Genomic DNA, 26,083 nt, shown 5'->3' with positions numbered 1-26,083 from the left:
ATTCTATGTGTAGAGTCTGTTGGCTACTGGGGTCCAGAAGTGGCATTCCACTTTTCGTTTAGATCTAAATATCGCAGCAGTTTTTGTTATCCCTGGTTGAGTTTTACTGATTCCCCCAGGCCATTGCAGGGCTCATGGCTCTATACACAGGTTAATTGTATTATTAGAAGATTTCCTAAGGCCCATAAGGCACATACATAACTACAATACTAATAAAAACACCATCATTATAAGGAATTGTTTTTAGTTTTTCTGTAGACCTTCAAATTCTAAACTGTACTTTCCTTTCTTCTTAATTGTAATAATCAATAGTTTATGTAATGCTGAGCGCTCTGGGTCCCTCTCCTCCCTCTCCTCCCCCGGCGCACATGGCATTCATCTTCTGTTTGCAGCGCCCCGGTCAGACTCGCTGACCGGGAGCGCTGCTCTGATTCCTCAGGCGGGGATGCAATCCGCGTGCCGGGACGTGCCTGCCCGCGGATCGCATCCCGTTCTGCTCACCTGCCCCGTCCTCCTTCTGTCCCGTTCTGGAGCACGCGGCCCCGCTCTCTAGGGCGCTCGCGTGCCGGCTCTCTGAAATTTAAAGGGCCAGTGCACCACTAATTGGTGCCTGGCCCAATCAAGTGCAATCACCTCCATTGATATAAAAACCCACTTCCCCTTCCTGTCCTCACCGGATCTTGTTGCCCTAGTGCCCTGAGAAAGCCTTTTGTGTGTATCCCTAGCCTGTGTATCCAGACCCTTGCTGTTGCCCCCGACTACGAACCTTTGCCGCCTGCCTTGACCTCTTGCTACGTCCGACCCTGCTTTCGCCTTGTCCTTGTATACCACGCCAATCTCAGCTGTCTGTGAGGTTGAGTCGCTATCAGGGGATACAACCTGGGAGTTACCACCGCAGCAAGTCCATCCCGCCTGGTGAAAACCAGTAATGGCTCTGGTGAAAACAAGTTACTTCTTAGAACAGGTCCCCTGGTACGGCCCACGTCATTGCCTCACAGACACAGGGGATCCACTACCCGCATACCAGTCCGGTTCCTGACTGTTTACACTATTTTTTTGTATCTTAAATTTTGTAGAACTTTTCCAAAACATTATTAAAATAAAATGAAGATTCGGGTCTTCATGGACAAGGTAAGTACCGGGGCCGGGCCCCAGCACTCCCCCGTCCCCCGCCGCGTCCTCCAGTCTTCCTCCCATTCTCTCTGGACTTCCAGGGGCCGGGCAGGGCGGGAGGAAGCAACCCCCCGCGAAGACGGCGGCGGCGACAGGAGAGTTCCTCTTCAGCTGCAGTCGGGCCCTTTACAGCAATGCACGTTGCCGTAAAGCGACATGCATTGCTGTAATGGGACCCTGTATACTACAACTCCCAGCATGCCCAGACAGCCCTTGGCGTCTGGGCATGCTGAGAGTTGCAGTTTTGCAACATCTGGAGGTTCACAGTTTGGAGACCACTGTGCCCTTCCAGATGTTGCAAAACTACACATCCTCAGCATGCCCTTACTGTCCAGGCATGCTGGGAGTTGTAGTTCTGTAACATCTGGCCCTTCAGATGTTAAAGTAGAATATGTCACGAAAAAACAATCTCGGAATCAGAATGATAAGTAAAAACATCCCAGAGTTATTAAAGGGGTAGTCCAGTGGTGAAAAACTTATCCCCTATCCTAAGGATAGGGGATAAGTTTGAGATCGCGGGGGGTCCGACCGCTGGGGCCCCCTGCGATCTCTCTGTACAGGGCCCTGGCTCTCCGGCCAGATAGCGGGTGTCGACCCCCGCAGCGACGTCCGACACGCCCCCTCAATACATCTCAATGGCAGAGCCGGAGATTGCCGAAGGCAGCACTTCGGCATTGCCATAGAGTTGTATTGAGGGGGCGTGTCGGCCGCCGCTTCGTGCGGAGGTCGACACGCCCCCTTCCCGCGGGCTGTCGGGGCTCCGTTCAGGAGATCGCAGGGGGCCCCAGCAGTCGGACCCCCCGCGATCTGCAACTTATCCCCTATTCTTAAGATAGGGGATAAGTTGTTCACCACTGAGTCACCACTGGACTACTCCTTTAATGTTTAAAGTGACAGGGGTCAGATGTGCAAAAAATGGCCGGGTCCTAAGGTGTAAAATGGCTGGGTGCTTAAGGGGTTAACATCATTATCACCAGCACTACCTGCCTGTACCAACAAGTTAGTGCAGATAACACTGATGAAAGATTCCCTTTAAAGGGGAACTCCGGTGGGAAAAAAAATTCAAATCAACTGGTGTCAGAAAGTCAAGCAGATTTGTAAATTACTTCCATTTAAAAATCTTAACCCTTCCAGTACTTATCAGCTGCTGTATACTACAGATATACTACAGAGAAATTTGTGAAGTTCTTTCCAGTCTGACCACAGTGCTCTCTGCTGACACCTCTGTTCGTGTCAGGAACTGTCCAGAGCAGGAGAGGTTTTCCATGGGGATTTGCTTCTAAAATGGACAGTTCCTGACATGGACAGAGTAGTCAGCAGAGAGCACTGTGATCAGACTGAAAAAGAACTTCACAATTATCTCTGTAGTATACAGCAGCTGTTAAGTACTTGATTGAAGAAAGATTTTGAAATAGAAGTAATTTACAAATCCATTTAACTTTCTGGCACCAGTTGATTTGAAAACATTTGTTTTCCACTTGTTTCCACCGGAGTTCCCCTATTAAGAGTGCATATATATATATATATATATATATATATATATATATATAGTAGATTTTCGCCTCCGAAGCATTTAATTTTTCTTCTTAAAACCTTTCATATTGACTTTACTATGTATAAAAAGTTCCATAAAAGAAATATAGCAGTATTATTCTTTTACACAGTTGCTTTTGACAACTCTCGTTGGCACATCTCCCAACTCAAATCTGCCACTGCCAAGAACAAGGCTTAGAGTACAATGTCGTAGTCTTTTCTAAAAAAAAAACAAAAAAACATGAATAACTATGAAAAGCAGCCATCTCGTCTTCAACATGCTGGGATCGGTACAGCTGTAAAAGTGTTTGGAGAATGAATTTGAACATTCTGCCTTTTGATTGCTTGATCGTGTATATGGAAAAGAAGCTAGTGTTTCTGCTTCTCGTATTTCTATTGCACAATTTGGTTGCCTAAAAAGTCTTTTAGAATAAATAAGAATGGCTCTTTTTTAGAACAATACCCTCGGACCAAGTGTTCTTGTTCACAGTGGCGCCTGTGCTTGCTCACCACATAATATGTTTGGGACTTGTAATTGCAGAAAAACTATTTGTCTCTTGCGCTATTTTGAAACAACGTTCATTCTTAAAGGGGTGCTCCGCTGCCCTGCTTTGGAGCTCCACTACCCAGCGTCCGGAAGTTTATTGTTCTGAACGGGCTTACGTGTTCAGGGCCGCTCCTCGTGATGTCACGCCCGCCCCCTCAACGAAAGTCTATGGGAAGGGGGCGCGGTGGCCGCCACGCCCCCCTTCCCATAGACTTTCGTTGAGGGGGGGGGGGGTGACGTCACGAGGGGCGGCCCTGAACACGGAAGCCCACACACAGCGTTTGAAATAATAAACTTCCGGACGCTGGGGAGCGGTGTACCCCTTTAAGAATGAACCTGTTGATGTTTTGTACTCTCGCCCCTTTTGAAAAAAGACGTGTACATTTTTGGAAATGTGTACTGACCCTGAAACTAGAAAAGAATATATAAATATGTGTTTGCTAGATAGCTGAAGGTGTAATAAAAGGATCAATAAAAACAAAATAGCTTTTGTCCTTTGTTGAACTATCATAGAACAGTTTGTTTAAGTATGTGAACAGGATGGTTAAAGGATTTATCCAAGCTTTTAAAGTTAAAATTAATATTAAATCAAGTGGGGATTGAACCTTCGACATCCTTGCCAATCCGCTGTGTTGCTAGAATGTGGATTTTTCCAAGGATAGGTCATTAGTTTTAAAAGCACAGATAATCTCTTTGGATCCCCCATTTGTTTAATTTTGGCTGATTGGTTATTGTTTATTCTCCTCATGGGCAGGCCAAAAGTTTTCAATATATGTTCTAAATTTGTTGTAAATGCATGCCAAATGTGTAAAATATATTATATATTTTTTTTTCCACAAGTTAAAAAAAAAAAAAAAAATCAGTCCTGGGCAAGTTGTTGAGGGCCTATTCAAGTAATGAGAACATTGATGGTCATACATACATACATACATACATGCTAGCCCAGCAAATGTAACTGAGTAGCAAGGTTTATGCCTTATATCCCTGAATACAGGAGAAAGGACTTCTGTCTTTGACAAGAATCCCTATTCATGTACATTGCAATTGGCCAAAAATGAATCCCCTAAAAGTTGTAGTCAAAATCTTATGGTAAATTCAAAGCAAAGTCGGTGGAACAAACTAATTATATCTCACCTTTAACACTTCTATTGTTATGCAAATGACGGTTTATAATGCTTAAATTGATTCCTGAGAATATGATCCTAAGAGCCCATTCGCTCTCTGGCAATTAATTTCCGGGCAATTAAATTACATTGCGAAATTCCTGTGTAGCAGCCTCCCATTGTTTTCAATGGGGTTCTGTTGCACCGTGGTGGAAAATCTTGCGGTGGAAATTATATTTCTGGACTCTGCGTAAAGAATTAACATGTTCATTCTTTCGGTGGAATTCGCTTAGACATTCATTGCCATCAATGAAGACAGTGTTTGTCTGAGCGGATATTCTGCCTTGTGAATGGGTCCTTAGAGTCTTGTCTTGTCATAGGCAATTTCCTGTAATTGTTTATTTATTTCCTGCATGTACTTTCAAAAGTTCTCCCTAAAACATTTTCCCTGTATGCTTTGTGATATTCTGAAGACATAGTTTTATACAGTACATACTATACACAGTTTACGTTTGAATTATATCTAGTATTGGGCGCGAATATTCGCATTTCGATTTTTGCTATATATTCGAAATTGCGAATATTCACCATTTTCCCGCATATGTGCATATTCACATATGTGAATATTCGCATATTCCTTCTTTTCACTTGTGGGCCAATTAGAATGATGCAAATACACTTGTCAGAGGTTATCAACAACATCCCTAGCAACCAGTAGTAAAGTTGCCCACCCCCTCACTGGTGTCTTCCTCAAATATGTGATTATGCGAATATTCACATATGCGAATATGCAAAATTTTCGAATATAGGATGAAGATTCGTCTAAATATTCGCGAAATATTGTGAATTCGAATATGGGCAATGCCGTTCATCACTAATTATATTTAGTATTTGAAAAGTTTTTATTATGTCTCATTTTTATCTCCCGATAACCCGATATCTCCCGAAGAGGGATAACCTAAAGGATATTTTTTTTAGGTTGGTGATAATCTAGAATGTAAAAAATAATATATATATATATATATATATATATATATATATATATATATATATATATATATATATAGTATTTATCGGCGTATAACACGCACTTTTTAGGCTAAAATTTTTAGCCTAAAGTCTATGTGCGTGTTATACGCCGATACACCCCCAGGAAAGGCAGGGGGAGAGAGGCCGTCGCTGCCCGCTTCTCTCCCCCTGCCTTTCCTGGGGTCTAGAGCCTGCTGCCGGCCCTTCTCACCCCCTGGCTATCTGCGCCGCTGCCCGTTCTGTCCCCCTGACTATCGGTGCCGGCGCCCCATTGCCGGCGCTGATAGCCAGGGGGAGAGAAGCGGCGCCGACAGCCAGGGGGAGAGAAGGGGCAGCGGCACCGGCAATGGGTGCTGCTGCCCCTTCTCTCCCCCTGGCTGTCGGCACCGCTTCTCTCCCCCTGGCTATCGGCGCCGGCAATGGGGCGCCGGCACCGATAGTCAGGGGGACAGAACGGGCAGCGGCGCCGATAGCCAGGGGGTGAGAAGGGCCGGCAGCAGGGCTCTAGACCCCAGGAAAGGTAGGGGGAGAGAAGCGGGCAGCGACGGCCTCTCTCCCCCTGCCTTTCCTGGGGGTGTATCGGGGTATACACGCGCACACACGCACCCTCATTTTACCGTGGATATTTGGGTAAAAAACTTTTTTTACCCAAATATCCTTGGTAAAATGAGGGTGCGTGTTATAGGCCGGTGCGTGATATACCCCGATAAATACGGTATATATATATATATATATATATATATATATATATATATATATATATATATTTTTTTTTTTTTTTTTTTTACAAAAATCACACATGATTTATATCCCCTGCTGTAAATAGTCTAACATTGGGTGCATATATGGTCTATTTTTTTTTTTTTTTGTCACAGAAAACTAAGGGCTAGATACCGTAATTACTACAATCCACTATTGAACTCTGCTATTATGTGACCTCAGCTGCTCCCAGCGTGAGATTTAGCCAACCCAGATTATCTGTAGGTGTGAGTGACTAATGTCATCACAGGAAGCTCTTTTCTTCTGTAACTAGACCCCTATTATACAGTTTGCCAGTCAGAGTGAAACACTACATAATAAAAAAGAAATAAAGTCGAAATTGGCCAAGTCTACCCAAAGCGTAACCATCTCAATCAATGAGACTTTGACCCCATGGATATCTCTGTCACAATGGAAAACTGTCAACTAAGACAAAACATATTTCTGTATATACAGCATAAAAATGATTAAAACAAAGTTATGTTTTCTTAAATTTCAATTATAAAGTTACCAGTTATAAAAATGTTAAGGAAAGTATATGTATATATATATATATATATATATATATATATATATATATATATATAATTTATTTATATATGTTTTTATTAATTTTTTTCATTTTATCTGTTCATTTATGTTGCTCAGTGCTCTCAGTACTCTTTGAAAGCTTATTTTCTATGCTTTGGGGGTGATCTTTAGAAACCCTTATAAATGACAGACAAGTGATTTAATTCTTTTTTTATGTGTCTAGGCCCCTGATTTATTGCTACAGTTTATAAAAATTGTAGGACAAGAAGCATGAGGGTTTTTCGATTCCATCCACATTACGTGCAAATATTGTAGTTTAACAAGACTATTCATGTGTTTAATATTTTCATCAAACGCAGGCTATTTCCTTTATTACTCCCTTTTATAGATGACTGCCGTTACCGTAAAACACAGAGCCACAAAGTCATAATCCAACTCATATTGATTAAAATGTAATAATTGGCCAGGAATTTCTCACTTTATAGTGCGGTGTAAAATTGTCTTATGAGTGTAACTTAATATTTTATTCGATATTTAACTGCAAAATTATTTCATAGTAGTTTTAAGTCATTTTTTTTTTTTCATCAGATAGAATTTTCCATGTGAGAAACGCATAAAAAACATTAATATTTTTAATATCATTCTTTTAAAGGGGTACTCCAGGGAAGTTACATTAAAATGCCCAAAAGTCACCACAATACCTGTCCTGTGTCCCCTGTAGTTATCCATGTGTTTTTTTGCAGCTCCATTGGCCCCTGATGTCTCCATAATACTTCTTCCTTGTTTGCAGCACATACTAAAACTCCCAGAAGTCAGTGCAGCTCTTTGTAATGGCTGCCAGCCAACTGCTTTCACTATCTGTGTGCATGTTCACACTGCAACTCAGACACTATACACGTCTTTTCTTTAAGAATATCCTTCCCCCCCACCCAGAAATAAATCATGCTGTGCTCTGAATAGCAGAAGTCAGTAATTACATTTTCAGCAGAAAACTGCAGCTAGAAAAAAACAGAGCTCTTGACCAAACAGAAATCAGACAGAAATAGGTGGCGTTTTCTTGAAGGGAGGGGCTAGGTCTCACTGAGGAGACAAAGTAGATCCAAAAATTTAAGTGACAACTGAAAGAGGAAAACTAATATATATATATATATATATATATATATATATATATATATATATATATATATATATATATGTTTTGTTCCCCGGAGTACCCCTTTAAGTAATGTAATATCTCACTAAACTTTTCAGCAGATTTCATTTTGTTTATTTATTCATTTTTTTGAAGATGTGGGAGCCTTGGACAGCACATGGTCAGTTGCATTTAAACACATTAGGCGCATTGATTTTTACATTCACTCAATTACTCACCAGTCAAAGACCAATCGGATGTCAAAATACTAAGTAGGTACAAATGTTGGTCCCATTAGAAAGAGCAAGAGCATTTCTCGATTCTCTCTCCAATTGATTTTGAGCTTCTGTACACAAGATGAAAACAGGATAATAGAAAAGTCAAGGAGCAATGTTTATAAGTAATAACTAAAATAACATTAACCGTAGGAATAAAATATTTGTATAATAGTGTAATTCTGGCTTTCTCTACTAGGCAAACTGAGGTTGTTCAAGGTGCCAAGAGGATCCGTAATACAGGTTATTGTCATCTTAGGCTAAGTTCAAATATGAAAACTACTACAAACTTAAGGTTATTTTAGAAAACCGAGCATATTACACTGGATCCAATGATTTAAAGGAATTGTACTGCCAGTGACTACCTTTGGTACATTTGGGAGCATATACCTTTTTTGCAGGACTGTCAGTTTTTTTTTTTTTTTGAGTCCTAGCAAATGTAGCAAAAATAGTCACTATTAGGTTACATCCGTTTATTGAAAACAGTGGATCCGGTACAGGTATGCTGTGCCATGTTGAAAAACCCCTTGGTCGGTTTTCCAATATATATCCCAATCATAGGGTAGTTTTTGGCCTGTGATGGGTCTTATGTACCTCTGGTACCATCACGATTGGAAAAATGGGGTTTGATGACTGAAGAAGTGCAGGACTTTCCATTGGCGTTTATGAAAGTTGTAAATGAGATTGAATAGACAGGGAATTGGCCAACAGGGGTTAGAAGACCACTATTTTTCCAATGGATAAGGACCCAGCAGTGGCACTTGTCCCCACTTGTTTACTTCAAAGGGGGTATTGCTTTTCCAGCAGTGCTCCCATTGATCTTTGCTTCCACATACCTGATCTTAACACGCAGCAAGTACTCAGCCAATCATTGGTTCATGTGGTCCATCACTGTGGCCATCAAAGTGGCCAGTGAGTGTCAGGGTGTGCATTTCCTCGGTCAGGTATCAGGAAGCAACAATCTACAGGTGAGGTAAGAAAGTCTTAAATAAAATACTGCCACACAACTCTTCTTTCAATAACACATTAAGTTCTAAAGTCCTAAGTTTCCCCTTTTGTGTAAACTGCAAATTCTGACTCAATTTCTGAAAATTTCCATTTGGTGTATTATAATAAAGGAAATGCTATTTATGTGTTCAACTTATACATTCTTTAAAGTATTTGCAAGTTGTCATATCACTATATAATGCCAGCGTGAGTCTTTTTTTTTTTAATACATAAATGTTGTGAAGAAAATGGATTCATTTGAAGCATTCAACTACAATCAAACATCTCCCAAGCTGTCTGTTCCTCCACAGAGCTGGTTCATACTCATAACTTTGACATTTTGTTCAATAACTCAACTACATCTGTTCTTATCCTTAGGTAGAACTATGTTTCCACATATCAAGGGAATCATGACTTGTTTTAGTGAATACAAAGTGATATTATTACAGCCTTTGGGGCTTGTATGAAATCAGCACAAATGGGAAATTTAGATACATTTCTTATGTCCATGCTGATTTTGCCAGGCTAGGTATTTTTATGTTAGCTCCTGGGGTATAATTTCCCTACAATCCCCAAGTATCATTTACCCCTGCTTTAGGGTATGTTCACACAAAGAAAACTTGAAATCTGTGCGGGATTCCAATCAGATATTCTGCACAGAGATTCTTCTGCATTAATTTAGAATTGGCGTTAAAGAGGTTGTCCACCATAAGGTGATTTTAGTACGTATCTGCCAGACAGTAATGGACATGCTTAGGAAGGATCTGTGCTTGTCTTTGGGCTAAATGGCTATGTGGTGAGACTACCATAACACTGTGGCTAACTTTTTGTGAACTGGTATTTCCTGTTTGAGTTTCCTTCTTTGCCTACAAATCTCACAATTCAATTTCCCTCCCTCCCACACATCAGCCACCCCACTCATTGAAACATAAGTGAGCTGTAACCATTCAAAAGACCTGTGTTTTTCAATCAGGGTGCCTACAGCTGTTGCATTAGTTACAGATTGATCTCACTTCACCCATTGAAGCAGACAGGCTCCCTGTCATCAGCTGACTAGTGAGTCAGGTCTCGGCCGCATTGCAACCTGGGAAAAATCTGAGACAACAGTCATTTTGTGTGCTGTTAAAAATAAATATTAGGGTGAAAATCGCAGAAGAATTGTAATTCTTACACAGGTACAGACACTATATTATGAGCTACACTAACTTTACAGCCCCTGTAGCATAGTCAAATTAAAAAAATCCTGGAATACCCCTTTAATGTGTCTTCCGCTGACCAATTCATACTGCGGAGTTTTAGGCTGTGGTAAATTCACACATCGAAAAATGAACATGCTCATTCTTTCAGCATAATTATGCACCAACTTTATTGTCGACAATGATCTATGCAGTCCTAGCACCGAAGATTTTCATCACCAGCTGCTCAGGCGGAATCTCCGACACAAAATATCTTCGGGCAAAGATTCCAGTGTAAACATGTTCTTTCTAGCTGCTTCCCAGTTTGGGTAATAAAGAAAGTTAGTAGCAAGAGTCCCCATTTTAGGCACTGCTTCGCTCCGATAACAAAGGTGAATCCGTAGAAGATATTCCAATGTATATGTTTATTGAAGAGTATAATAATAAAACAAAAAAAATTAAAAATAAAAAACGTGTTTCAGTGGTTAAGTCCCACTTTTTCAGATTGTTAATGACAATGAAGCCCCAATCTTTCTTTGGTCAAGGTGAGAGGCCATCTTGACTACCTATCCTTCATTTGTGATCCCTGAACAGGGTCAGTAACACCAAGGGTATAGGTTCCATTTTAGGATGTCCACATACCTTATTGAGGTTTGTCACATCAAACATATCTTTTGTAAAGAATTTGCTGAGGTCCCATAGAATTGTATGGGACCTTCGGAAAATATGTATCCAGATTGCTATAGTGTTGGGAAAGGCCTTGGTTTCAGAAGTTTCCTGGGAATTTTAAAAAGATTTCCATCTGCTAGACTATTATCTAGTGGATGCTTTAAGCTAAATCTCCAATTGGTAAACTAAAACATAAATAACTTTAAATGAAATACAGGACCTTCCCCAGCTCTTAGAAGGCTTGCAAGAACCACATTGAGTCATGTTTTGGAGAACAATGGTGTAAAAAGAAATATACAGCAACCTTTGCTCAGTTGCACACCTAAATGCAAAAAGCAACCACTCCACTAATAAAACTGACTTTGTATGTAAGAGTGTCACATACCAATTGGTCTTCACCATTGGCCTTTGACGTCTAGTGAATGGAATTTGTGATATTCCTGAGGATAGACCCACCAGACGTCCCCTTTGTACAGCAAGATCTTTATCAAAATGTAAATTTAATGGCTCAATGTTTCCCTACAAAACAGATGGCTCTATTAAAGGTCTTTCATGATGGATGTGCCAAAAAATTCCGAAAAAGATTTTTGAAATGCCCTAACTGGAATGAAATTAATCCACACCTGCATTTCAATATTATATTTAGTGGAATTCATAAGCCTGGCTCCTGGCATCCATTAAAGTAATAGGAAGTCAGACTGGCACATTTTCTATGTACATAATACAGTATTTGGTGGGGGGATGTGGTGTGAACCGCGCGAGTACTGTCACAGCCAGCCTTTGTTCTGCCATCTGGAAGGTGACAACTTGCTGAAACTTCATGACTCAACTTAAATTAAACTGAATAGTATCTTCATGGGATAAATATATACCTGTCTAACATTAAATAAAGCTGTGAATGGTTTTCTCTCTCACTGGTGAAATATAAAATATTGAGTTCTACATAAATTTTAACCTAAGGTATCATCATCTTTACATTTAGAAAAGGAAATGATTCAACCTTGGATTTTTTATCTTGCCTGGAGAGAGTCTTGAGGAAAATAGCATAGCGAATACTGCGGAATCCATTGCAATCAATGGTAAAATCTAGAATACTGTACCATTGCGGCCTGCAGTCATTATATTGCCATAAGTATAGGAATATGATGTGTTATTCTGGGTTTGCAACTCACTCTGCCTTCATCATTGCTTTAGCACCTTTTATATCTACCATGACCAATGGGTAGATTCTAGGTCCACCTGACACCTATAACTAGATTTATTATAACAACGGCATCTATCTAAATCCAGTTATTACCTTACCTGATCGCTGACTTGCAACAGCTGGAAGTCCCCAGATTCGGGACCAGGGACATTCACGCGCGCACAGCGCCTTATTCACACGAGGCACGCCACACCACTCCCACCGCTGATATCATTCTACTATTATCTCCCCGCACGATCTGTTAGACCACGGCGATTCCATCCAAAAGGCCGGTGCCACCCGTGCCAGCCGAGGACTACAGAACAAGGAGAGCCATACCGTAACTGGTTATAATAGATGGACACCGGGCACTGCTGCAGGACTGCCACCTCTGTACCAGCCCGTCCAATCTACACCTTCAAATAGCCCCAGGAGTGGTGAGTGGTGCCGTGCACCATAACTCGCTACTGTATTCAGTGAATCCATCCACTATCGATTAACTGTGCCATTTTAACACTCAACTGCTTGAACTTTGTTTTCAATACGAGACTCCCTGTGCTGCCACATATGAGATACATTGTTGCAGACCTTAATTGAACTGTCACACATATATGAGACTTACTGTGCTGCCACTGTGCTGCTACCTATGAAATTTATTGTTGCAGATCACAAAAGAATTGTTGCAGAATTTTTGCTGAATTTTTATCACTATATATGAACTTATACCGATCAGAATTTGACTGATTCACATAGATGCTATTCTTTTAATTTTTTTAACCCATATCTAATTATTATTTTTTATCACATTGATTTAAATACTGTGTAATATAACTGCATTAGTTCTATGTCCCATGCAAGGGCCCTGCTGGGACTGTGAATTTTATATTGATTATCCATAATAAATTAGTACTCTATATATCTGGATCATCTTTCTTCTTTCCTATACCTGCTTTCATTTATACCTTGAGGACTGGTTCTTAGTTAAATTATCAACTATTATACACAATTTAATATATAGACCTTTGGGTGAAGGCAACACCAGTTCACCTCAGGTATATTTCTCTAGTTCTGAGTGAGCTACACTATCTAAATTTTGACACCTATAAGTAGATGAACAGGACCTACAAGCTCCATAGGTGCACCATTGGTGATCAAGCATGTATGGTGCAAAAACTAGGGTACATAACATTTTGTCATTAAAGCATTACTAGAACTGTCTTGTTGCCACCATTTTTCTCTTTTTAGCTATTTTTGGTGGACCTGACGAAGAGAGGAATCCCCTCTCGAAACGCGTTGTCCAGCCTGGCAAGATCACTGTGAGAACCTGTTTGCCTTTGTGTCACCCGCACTTTGGCAAATAAAAACGATTTCCACAATTCCACTGCCTATGTCCATTTCTTCCACCTCCCGGTGCAGCGCCGCTCCCGCAAGTCGGACCTTTGGGACAACCCCCGCCAGGGACTCCCGCACCATCTCCTGCTACGTTTACTGTATAAGAGGAAGAGTCCTCCACTTAGTTTCTCTGGTACCCTATGTTAGAACTCCACAGAACTTTGCATTAAGCACAAGGCATACACAATATTAGTCCGGCACCAGTGGATTTGTGTAAGCAGTTATGCTTGCTTTGTGTCTTGTCCAGCATTTGTACACTAAGCAGCAGGCATTTAATGTTTCTCTTATTCTCAGTAAGTACAGGAGCGGGGACTCCTGTCTTTGATATAAGTACCTGCTACTGTCCAGATCCACCTAAAGCAAAAGCAAAAAAATTTACATTTAAAAAAAATGAATAATACATTAGAATATTTCCAAATGGATTTTCCTCATATTGAGATGTGAACTATGTTTCCTCTGAAACACTACATTTTAGAGTACAACACAAGTGTTTGAAATAAAGATGTCTATCATAATTTAAGGCTGCCCATCATTCAGACGGAATAAATGTCTTGACAGACTCCTTTTAACCCCTTCAGGACCAAGCCCATTTTAGCCTTAAGGACCAGAGCGTTTTTTGCACATCTGACCACTGTCACTTTAAACATTAATAACTCTGGAATGCTTTTAGTTATCATTCTGATTCCGAGATTGTTTTTTCGTGACATATTCTACTTTAACATAGTGGTAAATTTTTGTCGATACTTGCATCCTTTCTTGGTGAAAAATCCGTAAATTTGATGAAAAATTTGAAAATTTTGCATTTTTCTAACTTTGAAGCTCTCTGCTTGTAAGGAAAATGTATATTACAAATTAAAAAAAATTTATTCACATATACAATATGTCTACTTTATGTTTGCATCATAAAAGTGACGAGTTTTTACTTTTGGAAGACACCAGAGGGCTTCAAAGTTCAGCAGCAATTTTCCAATTTTTCACAAAATTTTCAAACTCACTATTTTTCAGGGACCAGTTCAGGTTTGAAGTGGATTTGAAGGGTCTTCATATTAGAAATACCCCACAAAAGACCCCATTATAAAAACTGCACCCCCCAAAGTATTCAAAATGACATTCAGTCATCATTTTAACCCTTTAGGTGTTTCACAGGAATAGAAGCAAAGTGAAGGAGAAAATTCACAATCTTCATTTTTTACACTCGCATGTTCTTGTAGACCCAATTTTTAAATTTTTACAAGGGGTAAAAGGAGAAAATTTATACTTATATTTGTAGCCCAATTTCTCTCGAGTAAGCACATACCTCATATGTCTATGTAAATTGTTCGGCGGGCGCAGTAGAGGGCTCAGAAGGGAAAGAGCGACAAGGGGATTTTGGAGAGTACGTTTTTCTGAAATGGTTTTTGGGGGGCATGTTGCATTTAGGAAGCCCCTATGGTGCCAGAACAGCAAAAACCCCTCACATGGCATACCATTTTGGAAACTAGACCCCTTGAGGAACATAACAAGGAATAAAGTGAGCCTTAATACCCCACAGGTGTTTCACGACTTTGGCATATGTAAAAAAAAAATTATTTTCTTTCACTAAAATGTGTGTTTCCCCCCAAATTTCACATTTTTGCAAGGGTTAATAGCAGGAAATACTCCCCAATATTTGTAACCCCTTCTCTTCTGAGTATGAAGGTACCCCATAAGTTGACCTGAAGTGCACTATGGGCGAACTACAATGCTCAGAAGAGAAGGAGTCATATTTGGCTTTTTGAGAGCAAATTTTGCTCAGGGGGCATATCGCATTTAGGAAGCCCCTATGGTGCCAGAACAGCAAAAAAAAACCCACATGGCATACCATTTTGGAAACGAGACCCCTTGAGGAACGTAACAAGGGATACAGTGAGCATTTGCCCCCCACTAGTGTCTGACAGATCTTTGGAACAGTGGGCTGTACAAGTTTTCATTTTCACGGACCACTGTTCCAAAGATCCGTCAGACACCAGTGGGGTGTAAATTCTCACTGCACCCCTCATTACATTCCGTGAGGGGTGTCGTTTCCGAAATGGGGTCACATGTGGGGTTTTTTTTTTTTTTTGCGTTTGTCAAAACCGCTGTAACAATCAGCCACCCCTGTGCAAATCACCTCAAATGTACATGGCGCACTCTCCCTTCTGGGCCTTGTTGTGCGCCCCCAGAGCACTTTGCGCTCACATATGGGGTATCTCTGTAGTCGGGAGAAATTGCGTTACAAATTTTGGGGGGCTTTTTTCCCTTTTACCTCTTGTGAAAATGTAAAGTATAGGGCAACATCAGCATGTTAGTGTAAAAAATTTAATTTTTTTACACTAACATTCTGGTGTAGACCCCAACATTTCCTTTTCATGAAGGGTTAAAGAAGAAAAAGCCCCCCAAACCTTGTAACGCAATTTCTCCCGAGTACGGCGATACCCCATATGTCGCCCTAAACTGTTGCCTTGAAATACGACAGGGCTCCAAAGTGAGAGCGCCGTGCGCATTTGAGGCCTAAATTAGGGATTTGCATAGGGGTGGACATAGGGGTATTCTACGCCAGTGATTCCCAAACAGGGTGCCTCCAGCTGTTGCAAAACTCCCAGCATGCGTGGACAGTCAACGGCTGTCCGGCAATACTGGGCGTTGTTGTTTTTCAACAGCTGGAGGCTCTGCTTTGGAAACAGTGGTGTACCGGACGTTCTTATTGGGGGAGGGGGGCTGTGTAGGGGTATGTGTATATGTAGTGTTTTTAACTTTTTATTTTATTTTGTGTTAATGTAGTGTAGTGTTTTTAGGGTACAGTCACATGGGCGGGGGATTACAGCGAGTTTCCCAGCGCAAAATTTGCTGCATCTCAAGATGCGAGAAACCCACTGTAAAAGCCTCGCCCATGTGAATGTACCCTGTACATTCACGGGGGGGGGGGGGGGGGGTGCACCAGCTGTTGCAAAACCACAACTCCCAGCATGCATGGTCTGTTAGTGCATGCTTGGAGTTATAGTTTTGCAACAGCTGGAGGCACACAGGTTAGGAAACACTGAGTTAGAAACAATGTTTCCCAACCAGTGTGTCTCCAGTTGTTGCAAAACTACAACTCCCAGCATGCCCAGACAGCTGAAGGGCATGCTGGGAGTTGTAGTTCGGCAACATCTGAAGGGCCAGATGTTGCTGAACTAAAACTCCCAGCATGCCTGGACAGTCAGTGCATACTGGGAGTTGTAGTTTTGCAACAGCTGGAAGAGCACAGATTGGAGACCATTATACAATGGTCTCCAAACGGGGGCCCTCCAGATGTTGCAAAACTACAACTCCCAGCATGCCCAGACAGCCAAAGGCTGTCTAGGCATGCTGGGAGTTGTAGTTTTCAGACTCCTAGAAGCAGCAGTGAAGATCTTCACTGCTGCCTCTGAGGACCACATACTTACCGGTCGCTGCTTGTCCACGTGGCCGGTCCCGCGCTGCTCCTCGGTCCCGCCGCTGGATCAGGTAAGTCCGCCGGTCCCCACGTGTTCCCCCCGAATGACGCAGGTCCCCGCGAGCCCCTGCAGCCTTCGTCCCCCGTTCTGCCCGACTTCCAGGGGCGGGCAGTGCGGGGGATCTGAACTTTCACCCCAGATCACTGTGATTGGTCCACAGGGACCAATCACAGTGATCGCTGACCAGGACCATCAATTGATGGTCCTGGGGGTGAAGCAGAAGTTGTCCCCTGCTGGAAACAGCGGGACTTCTGCCAGTTAACCCGTGCGATGCTGCGCATCGCCGGGTTAACTGAATGTCATTTATAAACGCCGGGATGCGCGAACGCACTGCACAACCCGGCGTTTATATATGACATTCTGCGGGAAGGGGTTAAGTATCATTAAAATTCCCATTGGTCAGTAGAGCAATGTAAAAATATACCATTCTCTTTTATTTGATTTATTCTTCTGGCCTTACTACAAAATTGGGTTAGTCTGTAATCACAAGAGGACAGAATCAGGGCTGTTCTTTTTATTATTATTATTATTATTTAGTCTACTAAAAAAAATATTTTTCATAAGGAAGAGTTAAAAGTTTAGCGCATAATTAAAGTTTAATTAAAGTTTAATAAAACATTAAGTTCATTAGTGATGCAGGTTGATAAGGTGGAGAAGCTTCCCAAAATTAAACAAAGTGTTTAGAAGGAAGGGAGGTGTGATTTTTACTACTGTGTTATTTTATTAATTTACTTGCATGTTTTTACTTTATTGGGGGTATTTAAAGCATTGAGGGAAGTGAGATGCTACAGATAGAGAATGCCATAGAGAATGCATTTTTTATTTCAACAGCATAGAAGGGGGAGGAAGGAAACAATGAAAACAAGAAGTAACATGAGAAAAAGGTGGAAGGTTGTCAGAATGAGAGAGAGAGAGAGAGAGAGAGAGAGAGAGAGAGAGAGAGAGAGAGAGAGAGAGAGAGAGAGAAAGGGAGGGAGGGGAGAGGAAGGAAGCGGGAGGGGAAGGGAGGAAGAATGGGAGGAAATAAGGGGGAAGAAAGGAAGGAAGGAGGGGGTGAAGGGAAAAAAGGAAGAAAGGAGGGGGAAGGGGGGGAAGGAAAGAATCGAAGGAAGTAGCGGTAGGAAGGAAAAAATGAAGGAAGGAAGAAGACAGAATGAGGAAGAAAGGAAAGAAGGAAGGATGGGGAGGCAGAAGGAGAAATGAAGGGAAAGTTAAGGGCAGGAGTAAATATGGAATGAAGAGGGAACAAGGGAGATTACATTTAATAATATCATTGTATTAAATTAAGTAAAAAGTTAAATTCTATGATCAAATTTAAATTCCTATGTAAAAATCACACTTCACTGATAATTTCTATTTATAATTACTGGTAATATTAATGTAAAGCTAACTAGTTCTATGAAGCTTCAATGATGCCTCACATTATGCTATGATTTCTATCAGTTATAATATTGTTTCTTGAATGCAGAAAGAGAGAAGAGTTGTTCCGGGGACTTTTGGTGTCTTGTGGTTGTACCTGCAGTAATTCTAGGGCAATGTGTTGCAGTGATCACATACGACTCACAGACCTTACCTTGAGGTAGAACCCTGATGAGCACCATGCCTGTCCATGGGTTTTGTCTGGCATTGGAGTATAACTCTATTGAAGTAAATTAGGCTAACCTTACAAAAACACACAAAACACAACAGGTGTGGCACTGGTTTTGCAAGCCAGATGGTATTTTCCTGTCTGACCAATTTAAGAAACATGTCTCTTTTTAAAAGAGGCTTGAAATGGAGCACTGACTGACATATCGAGCCATCCGTAGACAATTCTGGTTATTTCGGGTATAGAATTCAGCTGAGTATTGCACAACCTTTAATCTATTCATGTGAAATGGTGGCTTTAATTGCTCTTAAGAAAATACTTGCACAAATATGACTTTTCTAGATTACCCCAAATCTCCCTGCTGCATTATAAACAGGGAAGGGAATACTAAATTCAAGCACGTTGGGATTTTAAAGCTTATTAACTTATTCCAAAAATCAATATCCCAATCCCTAATTTACAAACAAGGCAGATTAATATTGCCTATACTTCAAAGTATTTTTACACATGGGTCTGAATTAATTGGTTGGTAAAGCCTTAAACATTACTTATGCAAATGGAGTGAATGGATTTACATTGAAATTGAGCTAACTTCATTTTTTTACTTTATATTAAAAGTTACCTGTTGCCCACACATCATAGTGGGGTTATAGGTTACAGAAGAGAAGAAACAGTAGCACTGTCACTAGTATTCATAAGAGTAAAGGGGTAATGTAACAAACTCAACCATAGGGGCTTTGTCCCCAAGTTGCCATGGCAACAGCCCAGCACTTTGCAGGGCCCCTCGTCACACAGTGAATAGTAGGTAGGGCCAGTAGGGAGGTGTGCTAGCTGGGCCATTAGCAGCAGTGCTGGCATATATACCTTCCAGAAGCAGAATATTTAAATCCTTGCTCAGCCTCCAGGCCTTGCTTGTGACCACAGCTCATACCTCTTTCACCAGCAATCGTTCTTGCCCATTTTTGTTAATCCGACTTCTGCTAATTCTTCACTATTCTTGGCCTGTTGTTATATACCTTGTAGTCCTCCTGGTTCTGACCTTGGCTTGCTTGACCCCACCTGTTTGTATTTCTTGATGTCTTCCTGGTTTTTGTACCCTGGCCTGTTTCCAAACTTACTTGAAGTATCTTGACTTGGTCTGTCTGATATCTCTTTATTTGTCTGTGTGTTAATTCCCTGCATTTTGCGCTTACTCTTTGGTCTAAGTCTGTTAAACTCATTGTGTCCTGGTGTGCTCCCTGATTTCTGCACTATTTGTTTTATTGTTTTTGGCATTGCTACATCCTGCACCTTACTCAGAAAAGGGATCATCGCCCAGTTGAGGGTTCATCGCTTAGGATGGATCATCAAGTAGGCAGGGAAAGTGGCTTCGGGCAAACTCAGGGCTGCTGGTATCCTTGCTCAATGTGACAGGCTATATATAAAGCCCTCTTCCTATGGTGACTTTGGCTGTTCAAGACCTTCCTTCATACAACATTTGTTGTCTCTGTTCGCATGGGAGAAGCTTTGATGTAGGGCACTACCTTACTTAAAAGTCTGAAAATTCAGCAACCCACTGATTGTTGGATTTCTGCTGCATTTTTCATAAACTTCCATGTCTGAGAGGCACCAAGACCTTTGTAACATGGTATATATGTGGTTTTGGATGGTTTATGTTGCCAAACAAATTGTCTATAGCAGGCCTTTACATCTGGTAATGGTTTTCTGCTTGACTTTTCCAGCACCTCCGCTCTGTTTGAAAAACTCAAAGTTGATCAACTTTTATTAGATCCTGGAAAGAAATATACACATAGTAATCCAAATAAAGAATATATTTCTCTGTCACATCTCTGTCTCTTGTATTCCTGTTCTATTGTTTGTAGTAAAGAATTCACAACAAGCCAAAGAAACAGAAAATTGCCCCAATCTTTAGTAGATATTTCAAGTTTATCACCTAATCTGTACTTTCTACTTCTATTTCCCTCTTGCTGTCACCATCCCAATGATCTATTTCCACCTAGCCTTCTTTACTTATTAGATGCTGTATTTCCCCTGGGTCAGTGATGGGTTTTAGATGTCTCTGCTGTCTTTGCTTATTTGCTGTTTTCACTACATAATTAGCAAACTGCTTGTGATGTCTCCTATTTTGTGGTTCCAGAACTCATATAACGCTCTTCTTTAATGTTACTTGTATGTTTTGTAGTTCTTATTCAGAAACTAGGGCTGTAATAATTGGGGTATTTGTACAAGTGCCTCATTTCCCCAAATGTTGTCATCCCTTTTCCAGATTATATATTTTAACCCCAACCCCTGATTTCCCATTGCTATCTTAAAAAAATCCACAAACACTTGCTTTCGTGTTACCTTTGTCTCTACCCGCATGTTTTCACTTTGCACCCTGACAAGGTAAGGTGTTTGTAGTGTAACAATCAGTTGCCTCCATCTTAATAGCTTCTGTAACTGTGCACATGTTGCTATCAACAAACTGGATGTCTTTTTTTTCTAACCTCTCTCGAAAATACAGATTTAAAGAAAATATATTATACAAAATAATTGGTTGTTTTACATCAAAAACTTATTTTTAAAAGAAAGTGTGACACAATCCTGCAATTTAAAGGCCACTAAACCTAACAATAAACTAACAATTTCTATTCTATAGAGATCACTTTTCAGTATTCTCAGCATTCTGTCATAACAGGTAGGATAATAATGAATGTTTAAGAAATATGTAAAGTAGCTCTCCTCCAGGAAAAAAAAAACAGCTTGCTTACTCTGGTGGCAGCTATTGGAGTAACATCCGTGCTTTAAAGGGGTAATCCGCACCCCTAGACATTTTATCCCCTATCCAAAGGATAGGGGATAAGATGTCAGATCGCCGGGGTCCCGCTGCTGAGGACCTCTGGGATCTCGGCTGCAGCACCCACCTGTACGGCTTCCACCTCACAATGGCAACGCTGGAGGCTTCGGATTTCGACCACAATGGCAGACGAGCGTCACATCACGACTCTGCCCCGTGTGACATCACGCCCTGCCCCCTCAATGCAAGTCTATGGGAGGTCCGTCTCACCCCCTCCCATAGACTTGCATTAAGGGGGCGGGGCGTGATGTCACACAGGGCGGAAATGTGACGTCACGCTCGTCCGCCATTGTGGTCGGGATCTGAAGCCTCCAGTGTTGCTGGTGTGAGGTGGAAGCCGTACAGGTGGGTGCTGCAGCCGAGATCCCGGAGGTCCCCAGCAGCGGGACCCCGGCGATCTGACATCTTATCCCCTACCCTTTAAGAACCAAGGAACATAACTGAGAATTAGTAGGCAAGTCAGAATCTCATCCTATAGGAAGACTCATCTGTAGACAGCTATTTTGGGGTTCTACAAAGAAGGATGTTAACTAGCAAGGAGAGAGGTCTTTGTTGTTGGCAAAAGTATCTATAGATGAGTAAGAGCTCTTTTGATTGCCAGATTGGAGGCAGAAAATGAGATGTTGGCACTTGTTTGAAGAGTCTTTACAAGGCTCAATCAATTGTGCAGCCGGTCCTTTGTGTGGTCCATTAAATGAATCATTGCTGACTGCACATCCCCTATTTAGACAGGGCAATGTGTGGCTGACAATGATATTTTAAATTGTTGCACAAAAGATTCCATAAGATGACTGGCCCAATTCTCTTGAATAAGCATTTCTAGGCACCACTCTCTGCCTGGTAATTGGTGCAAAAAGAAGTTAGCTCTTCCTTTTAGAACATATTCTAGCTTGGCTAATAATCCCCAGTCATGTCCAATCAAGCAATGACTTGCTGGGATGCCACCTCTATTAGATGACACCAGAGAGCCAGCATTCTTATATTAAGAGGACCTGAGTCTCCTATAAAAAGGAGTTGGTGGGTCACACAAGCATGCCACTGCTCCATTGATTTTCTTTGGGAGCCACATAGAAAGCAAGTTGCTGTACTCAGCTTACCCCAGCAGTGTTCATAGAAAATTAATGGAACAGCAGTGCCCCTTCTAAAGGGAGACTCAGATCCCCATTCTCGGGATCATGAGGGTCAGCAATGGTAGGGCCCCCTGTGATCAGATAGCTATCCCCTTTACTGTGGGAATAACTTTACAAGATGGGAAGTCTAGACTAGAATTGTGATTGGTTAGAAGGCTGTTATGATAATGGATGTATAATTGTTATAATTTTTTATTGTTTTTTTGCTATACTTTTTTCTTGTATATCTTGCAGGTAATTGTAAGATCAGGACCTGGTACATTCCTCAGTATGGCTATATATGATAATTATATATTCTGGTCAGATTGGGTAAGAAGAGCAATTTTGCGATCCAACAAATACACAGGAGGGGAAACAAAGGTTCTACGAGCAGATATCCCTCATCAACCAATGGGGATCATTGCTGTGGCCAATGACACTAATAGCTGTAAGTAGACATATAATATGTTTTTTTTTATGTTTTATGTACTGTATATAAATGTGTTTTGAAAAATGTCTGTTTCTGGATAAGAAAATGCAAATAACCATCATTGTAGTCATACCACAAGGTGGTGATTTCTCAATATTGTTCCACACTTTTTTAGTGAAAATGTTGTGTGACTATGTTGCCTCTAAACAGCACTCCATGTGGTTAGAAATAGTATTGCAAACAAACAGTGTCATTGCATTAAAGTGTGGTCTAGTTTCTAAACTTCACAAGGGAGGGGAAAAAATATTTTTATATCACATTCATGTTTTTTTTTTTAAGTTAGTTAAAGGAGAGCTTTTAGAGAGGAAACATTTCTGTTCCTTTATTATCTATTTAGTCTATAAAGTGCCAGTTCTGTCAGCCCAATACCATCCTGCTAAGAAAAACTGAATAATTTTGACATACATAGCTTTTCAGACGATGCACAGAATCCAACACATTATATTGTAATATGCCCACTAGCAAATTTTACTTTTCCCTCTTTTTCCCACATGACAATGACTCATAAGCTAAGACAGTCTGCAAAAAGTTTGGGAAAAGTATATCACATTCAGTTCACTGGAAGTAAATATAAAGTCTACTCTATGTAGAATTTGTCACAAAACATTTCTGTCACAGAAATTCTGCATGTGGTGTATGTATTCCCATGATGGTAAGTGATAGCTTGTTGCTAGGATATGTCATCACTTGGTCTTCCATAGAGTGATGGCATATGCGGTGGCTCCCACAATCCTCAGATTAAGAAGGTACTCAGTTGTTTTATTTTTTTTATTTTACTTATACTGTATAGTTAAGAACAGGCTATTATTACCAAATAATGTATAGGTTCTTGTGTATGCTATGTGCTTACCCATTTTAGCTGATGTGACAGTTATAGTTTTTTTTTTTTAGCCATACTAATTCCTATTTCAAAACAGAAACAATTTTCTCATGCTGCCAACATTTCTCATAAATCTTCTTCCACAATTTCAGTAAATAACACCACATTGGGAAAAGCATGGCAAATACAGAAACACAGCCTCACGGAAAATGTATAGTTACTGTATAGCTGCTATATATCCTGACCACATAGAGATAGCTGCGACAGTTGTATACAGGTAGAGCTGGAGGGGAGGAGTATAACTACTATATATCCTGATACCATAGTGAGAACGGCAGCAGTATACAGATAGACCTGGGTGGGAGGGGGTTGGGAGCTGCCAGGAGAGTCTGACGTCTGTAGTTTAACAGAAGTCAACTAAACCAGGACAGACCACTTCCTCTGACACATTAAACATTGTGATTCTCTGTGGATCAAACTGATGATCAGATGAACCATTTATAGCAGTTTTGGAATAAAACAAATGGTGCTGAAGGACTAGTGATAATTGGTTTGTATACTTTGGGGGGGGGGGAAGCAGAAGTTCTTCTTTAAGGGAACAGCAGCACTATTTAGGTGTTGCTTCTGTACAGTGTTTCTTTTGAATTTAGCTATATTTTAGTTCATTGCACAGTGATTGGTTGGGCGCACCATTGTGCAGAGAATACGCTTAAGGGACCTCAGACTCTTTTCGCCATTTTGATAGGAAGACCTATCATCCTGGTGATGTGCACTAATTTTATACAAATTGTTACTCCCTTAGGCTGCTGAGACCCGCCCCCCCCCCCCCCCCGTGATCTCCTTGCAGCACCCGCTTTCTATGCGGGTGCTGAATCTCCAGTTTCGGAAACATCCAGGTTTCCGGGACTGTGGACGTGACGTCATGCACGCCCCCTCCATTCATGTCTATGGGAGGGGGCGTGATGGTTGTCACGCCCCCTCCCATAGACATGAATGGAGTGGGCGTGGCGTGTCATCACGTTCCCAGTCCCGGAAACCCCGGAGATTTCCGAAACTGGAGATTCAGCATCCGCATAGAAAGCAGGTTCTGCATGGAGATCACGGGGGGTCTCAGCAGCCGGCCCCCGCAATCAGACATCTTATCCCCTATCCTTTGAATAGGGGATAAAATTTTTTTGCCCGGATTACCCCTTTAAATTATACTGTGGTGGTGCTGCAGGTGAATTGAACATTTGCTGCCAACTTCACATGTAGATTACAGGTGATTGATGAATGTCCCAGCAGGCAGACACCATGTGATTATTTTATATTTGAGGGGCCACTCTAACAAAAAGTTATTGTCAGACAATATACGATATATATATATATATATATATATATATATATATATATATATATATATATACATATCTATAAAGAACGTTTCTGGCTAGCAGTATTAATGTGAATCATTTATGGAATATTTTTCACATTTGTTTTCCCTAAGGTGAATTGTCGCCCTGTTCCTACATGAATGGAGGTTGCCATGACCTTTGCCTTCTTACCGCCGATGGTCGAGTCAACTGTTCGTGTAGAGGAGACCGAGTATTATTAGATGACAACAGATGTGTGAGTAAGTAATATATTCTAGACGGAGACAGTGCAAAGAAAACAAGTGCTATAGCGCATTAATATTGCATGTGGCATCTTTTAGGTTTACTCACATACTGCATGTCGTTCAGCTGTCATTTTTATTTTCTGTTGTGTAAAGTAAAAAATAACAATAAAAGTGCGGAGGGTGCAGCTGCTGTGAAGGCTGGTGACACCGGTACCTTTTGTATTGTTTTGCATTCATAAACAGTACAATTCAGGGATAGTAATACTCTCGCTATGATTAGTCATATTAAGGCTGTGCTTGCATCGGCATTGTGAGTTCCAATTGTCTGTTCTATCTTAAGAGCACAAAATGGAATAAATAATGAGATAAATCTGTTACATATCACTAACAAATAATGGGATCTTTCAGGGTTCATCATGGTGTCCATTGTTTTGATCAGAAAAATGGTACTGCATGCTGTGATACTCTTCCATCAAATATGATGGAATCTACAGGGTGGGCCATTTATATAGATACACCATAATAAAATGGGAATGGTTGGTGATATTAACTTCCTGTTTGTGGCACATTAGTATATGTGAGGGGGGAAACTTTTCAAGATGGGTGGTGACCATGGCAGCCATTTTGAAGTCGGCCATTTTGAATCCAACTTTTGTTTTTTCAATAGGAAGAGGGTCATGTG

The 26,083-nt window shown here is 41.0% G+C and overlaps 1 protein-coding gene across 7 annotated transcripts in view; it reads left to right on the top strand.

The window, feature by feature from the left end:
- The window catches only part of LRP1B (LDL receptor related protein 1B), a 1,569,499-nt gene that overhangs the window by 1,254,911 nt on the left and 288,505 nt on the right, over nt 1-26,083 (top strand). For all 7 annotated transcript variants that reach the window (XM_056534716.1, XM_056534714.1, XM_056534720.1 and 4 more), the window contains 2 exons: nt 22,750-22,942; nt 25,291-25,416. In XM_056534716.1, coding sequence (XP_056390691.1) covers nt 22,750-22,942; nt 25,291-25,416 — 319 coding nt within the window. The remainder of the gene's footprint in view (nt 1-22,749; nt 22,943-25,290; nt 25,417-26,083) is intronic.

Source organism: Hyla sarda, chromosome 8, assembly GCF_029499605.1.
Source record: "Hyla sarda isolate aHylSar1 chromosome 8, aHylSar1.hap1, whole genome shotgun sequence".
In the NCBI taxonomy this organism is placed as follows: Eukaryota; Metazoa; Chordata; class Amphibia; order Anura; family Hylidae; genus Hyla; species Hyla sarda.
This window is presented reverse-complemented; position numbering and strand designations above follow the sequence as displayed.